The 5,000-nt window shown below is 57.9% G+C and overlaps 1 protein-coding gene across 2 annotated transcripts in view; it reads right to left on the bottom strand.

The window, feature by feature from the left end:
• The window catches only part of nsl1 (non-specific lethal 1), a 108,764-nt gene that overhangs the window by 100,359 nt on the left and 3,405 nt on the right, over positions 1–5,000 (bottom strand). For both annotated transcript variants that reach the window (XM_070144859.1, XM_070144860.1), the window contains exon 2: positions 2,912–4,363. In XM_070144859.1, coding sequence (XP_070000960.1) covers positions 2,912–4,134 — 1,223 coding nt within the window. In that variant the 5' untranslated portion in view covers positions 4,135–4,363. The remainder of the gene's footprint in view (positions 1–2,911; positions 4,364–5,000) is intronic.

The following is a 5,000-nucleotide window of genomic DNA, read 5'->3' as shown; positions in this document are numbered from 1 at the left end:
TGACAAGGAGACAAACAGGTCGTGTTGGTGAGGTGGAGTGAGTTGTCGTAGCAGACATGTGAGCTGGGGAGGGGGGGGGGCTGGAGGAGGGCCGAGGGCAAGGGGGAAGGGAGAGGGGGGGGAAGGTTGCCTTAGCAGCAAGCAAGAGAAGCTCCCCATCTGAAGTCAGGATGGAAGTCACGGGGAAGGGAGGGGGGGGGGGGTTGGGGGCGCAGAGAGCGTAACGCCTCGTCTACAAGTAGGGGCTACGGACGGAGTGGGGACGACGGAGAGAGGGGAGGGGAAGGGGTGGTCCGAAGCCGGTAGAAGGGTTGAGTCGATGTGAACGAACCAGCACCGGCGCCCAAGATGTCCCCCCCCCCCGGCCTTCGCAGCGCCTCCTTCCTCTCCAGCTCCATCACCTACTGCGGCGGACCTAAGAGAGACCGATAGCAGCAGGGGCCGGGCAGAGCAGGCACGGCCGACAACATCTCCGGGGCCAACAACCTAGATAACAAACGTCCCCCACACTTCCTGACGCCCGCACACATCACGGCGCGTCGTCAGGGTTGGCAGCCCTGCGCCCTCGCTCACAGAACCTCGCCTTAGTGATATAACATGCTACGTGGACCCCAGACACAATTATTTCCTACGGCCTTCTCTGCTTCGCCCGTTTAACTTCTTTGTCGGGACTTAACACGACGAGACGAATCGCCCCTGGATGTGGCATTCTAGGCCGAAGGGACGCCGGCCGTTCACATATGCCAATCGTTGCCAGCGCCGCGCACAAACCAGATTCTTCAGACAAGGATCGTGGCGTTCTTCGGCGGAACGCAAATATGGTTAATGAATTTGGTTAGATCAAGGCCCTGCGGCGCGTCGTTACCCCGCTTCTTCACACCTGCCACCTGCCCCTATCCACTCCTCTGTCATCCCGCTACTCGCATATCCCCCATCCATATCTCGCACGAGCTCCCTCCCCACTTTCCAACACCATGGCAACATCACTGCCTCCTCTGCCAACAGACTGTCAAAGAACGCGCGCTGTTTCGTGCAATATGGAAAAAAGTTCGTGAAATGCAGAAATCAATATTTTTCTCACGTGCACGCGCTTTTTTTTTTTTTTTTCTCTCTCTCTCTCTCTCTCTCTCTCTCTCTCCCTCTCTCTCTCTCCTTTTCTTTCTGTCATTCTTACTTCCCCTCTTTAATTCCTCATCTCCCACCTCTTTTACTTTGCCTCTCCCATGTTTTCCAATTGTTAATGGTAAAACCACAACCAAAATAAACAGATAAAGTCGTGAATCGACTGTGAAATACCTGTCAACCATGTATCAAATAAAGAAAATAAACATTTTCCGACTGTACCGCCCTCTGTCCCGCATGAAACCCTTGGTATAAAATATTTGTAATGAATAATCCGGTCTACCCTTTATGAATGAGCCTCACAGAGAACCGATTACATGCCAGTTGAGTTGCGAGTAACGTTTGTTTCTCGCGCATTCCGCCTGCAAGCCACCGCATCCTATCCCCGGCAGACGATAAACCCGCGGTCTACACATCCTTCCTCTTTTACACTACCTCCCTCCCCCTTCCGACCCCGCGAGAAGAAAAGAATATACATATAAGCAGAAACTATCGATTATTTCCCTTCATCCCGGGCACTCGGGGGAGCACGAGTGGGGTCCTGAACAGCCTCCTCGACCACTCAAGGTTTCCTCGCCGATAGAATCCCCGGGTGAAGTACACGGGGGCTGGAGGAGCGCCACGCCTGAGCCTCCGCGGGGACGCCTCGTTCGGTGCGTTATGCGAGGAGCGCTACAGATAACAGGGCCCGCACGTCAAAGCCCGCAACGCCGTGCGTCACCTCGGGCTCCGAGCAGAAGAGCGCGGGGCCACGGGATGGTTGGCAACACTGTCTCCCTGACCTTGACGATGGCAAAGGTTCAGGGTTTAAAAGGCTAAAATCTACCTAGCTCCCCACGCTTTCACCCTCCCCTCCCCTCCCCCCCTCTCCCTGCCCCACCACCCGCCCCTTCCCCAGCTGACAATGACGTTTTTGACCACGGTTCCTTCCCGCGTGAGCCGGCCGCGCCAAGCCACGTTGGTGTGGTGTTGGTTATCAACGTTTTGATCGCTGCCCCTCAGCTGCCCCGGGGACACCTCGCGCCGGCAAACGCCACACGCGGACGATCTCTGCTTGCACTCAGCTGCTGCATGCACAAATACACTCGCTCACACCATTCACACTGCGAATAGCAACTCGCTTACGGAAGGTAATCACACCCTATCGATTCCCTGTCAAACGACTACATGGGAGAAAAGAACCGCAGAAGTCAATAAGACCAGACTTCTATAATAACTTGTCCTGAAACGAGTCCACTCGAGCCATCCGAGAGAGGTTTCCTCCGAGTGGAAGAGCGAGAGAAGTCACTTCAAAGTGTAGCACCTTGTGTTCCCTTCCCTTTAATACGAGTCGAGTTTGGCCCGGAGGGACTGAAGTCATTTCAGTCTTTTAACGATGTCCCTCAAGCCTTCCGCGATGCAAGAGGGTTAATCTTCGACCTCCGACTGTAAAACTCTAAACCAACTATGGCGAATGGCATCTACTATCTTACATTTCTGAAGACAATTCAAATATATCTCAAAAAGAATATTTATCTTTTGGAAGATTACGAAACCATTTTGAATTCCCTTCATTTGTTGAGGTAAAAGAGAGAAAAGCTTTGAATCCTGTGTCACACAATGGACTCGTTAGAATATGTGATCCTGTAATAGGTTCTTGACAGATCTCGCTTCCCTCTGCCGTTGTTTATCTTAAATCCCCGACTTTAGTTGACAATAAAAAGTTGAATAAATTGCAGCAACCAAATCAGGTGAAGTTTTGATTCACCCGCTGGCGAAAGAGTTTTGTTGAACAAGAGGGTCTACTTACACAGGGACATGATGGGTATTTGTGTCGTTGTATCCGTCTCCTTCATCGCACGACTCTCCTCCCGAGGACGACTCTGTAGCGTCAGAGTCGTGGTGGGTATGGGCATGGGCGGCAGCCTCCACTTCCGCGCTGACCGCCGCAACTTCGGAGCGCGTGTGCTCCGGCAGCGCCGGTGCGGGCGTCGGCGGGCGGCTGCGAGGGGGGCGGTGGGAGGCGGCTGCAAGCCTGGCCAGCCCCTGGGAAGCTTCAACGCGTCTCACCAGGTTGACCAAGGCTGAGGTAGACATAGTGCGCATGGCGTCGGCTCGGAGCGCCTCCACCCCGACCTCCGGGGTGCTGGCCGGGGCAGGTCCGTCCTCGGAGGCGCTCGTGTGCTCTCGTTGCTTGGCGAGAGCGCCATGGGCGTGGTCCAGCAACTCGCGGAGTTGGCCAGACACGGAGGCACCCAGGCCGCGGGCCGTGACACGTCGCAGGCGGCGAAGGAGGCGAATCTGACGCCGCTCTATCTGCAGGTGGCGGCGGTCCAGCTCGTCCACGAGGAGGTGCGCTCGCTCCTCCTTGGTGACCTGGCGCACCTGGGCCTGGGGGTCGAGCGCCTGGTGCGGCACGCCCTCGCACTGGCCGTGCAGGTCGAGGGCGGCCGTGTCCACCGCCGCCAGCACCTCGGGGTTGTCCGCCAGGCGGGTCAGCGTATCAATGATCTCGTTCATGTTGGCGAAGTCCCGCCCGATGAGCGCCAGGAGGTCGCCGTCCTGGGGCGGAGGGCGGGGGGCCTTATGGTCGGCGGCGTGGGGCGCCTGCTGGCCGGGGGCGCCCTGCTGCCCCGTGTCCTGACCCATGGCGTTGCTGTCACAGCAGTTGGGGGGTTGACTCGTATCTTCAGTGGGGGCCGTTGCGCCCGATGGTGGGTCCATGGTAGTGTGGGCGGCGTGGGGGCGTGGCGGAGGGTCACAGCCCTCCCGCCCGCACGCCAACCCACCCGCGCCTACAGGCGAGGGCGGCAGAAGGCGGGCGCGACGCGTGCCGTTCGTAAGGGCCGCGGCGAGGTGGGCGTCCGTGCAGTCGTGAGGCTCCTTCAGCCCACCATACTGCAGCGCAAGGTGGGCGGTGGGCGGGGGGCTACTGCGGCTCGACGGAGCCTCGCCAGGGCGAGCAGGAGAGTGGTGATGGGCAGTCACGTGAAACGTCTGCGGGTCCGACGCTTGAGTAAGGGCGGGGGCCATTACGCCCACCCACTCCCGCGACACACCCGCGCCGCGGTGCTACCTGCCACCCATGGCACCGCCCGCGGCACCTGCCACCCTCGGCTTACACCACCCGCATTTTCGTATGAGAAACACTGCAATGACACAAGTAACACTGTGCACAACACTGGCCACTAGATTTCACTGCGGACGTCACCGCCACGGCGCTTCCCTCACTCCCAACAAAGACCGAAGGAACCACAGCACTCTGGAAAGAAAGAGTTCGCGTCAGACTACTCCACCGCGCGCCTCCTTTGGGAAGGTCTTTGAGTGAGACCTATCTAAGTGTAGATGAAATAACTATCTAATAAGCTGCTCAAACTGAAAGTGGACTGGTCTTTGCCACTTGATATGACTCCTATGATGCAAGTAATAAAGACGTAAAGACGTAAAGACAGACAGAGAGAGAGGGAGTGGGGAAGGGAGAGAGGGAGTGGGTAAGGGAGAGAGGGAGTGGGGAAGGGAGAGAGGGAGTGGGGAAGGGAGAGAGGGAGTGGGGAAGGGAGAGAGGGAGGGGGAGAGGGGGGGGAGGGACTGAGTGGGAGAGAGATAGGGAGGAGGGGAGGGACTGAGTGGGAGAGATAGGGAGAGGGGGAGGGACTGAGTGGGAGAGAGATAGGAGAGAGAGGGGGAGGGATTGAGTGGGAGAGAGAGGGTGAGGAGGGGGAGAGGGGGAAGGATTGAGTGGGAGAGAGAGGGGGAGAGGGGGAGGGACTGAGTGGGGAGGAAGGGAGATAGGGAAAGAGGGGGGAGGGAGGAAAGTGGAGAAGAGGAAGGATAGGGAAAAGGAGAGGGGGAGGGGACAGAGTGGGAGAGAGATAGGGAGAGGGGGAGGGATTGAGTGG

Source organism: Penaeus vannamei, chromosome 32, assembly GCF_042767895.1.
Source record: "Penaeus vannamei isolate JL-2024 chromosome 32, ASM4276789v1, whole genome shotgun sequence".
Taxonomy (NCBI): Eukaryota; Metazoa; Arthropoda; class Malacostraca; order Decapoda; family Penaeidae; genus Penaeus; species Penaeus vannamei.
Note: the sequence above shows the minus strand (reverse complement) of the source record. Positions and strands in the feature narration are given on the sequence as shown.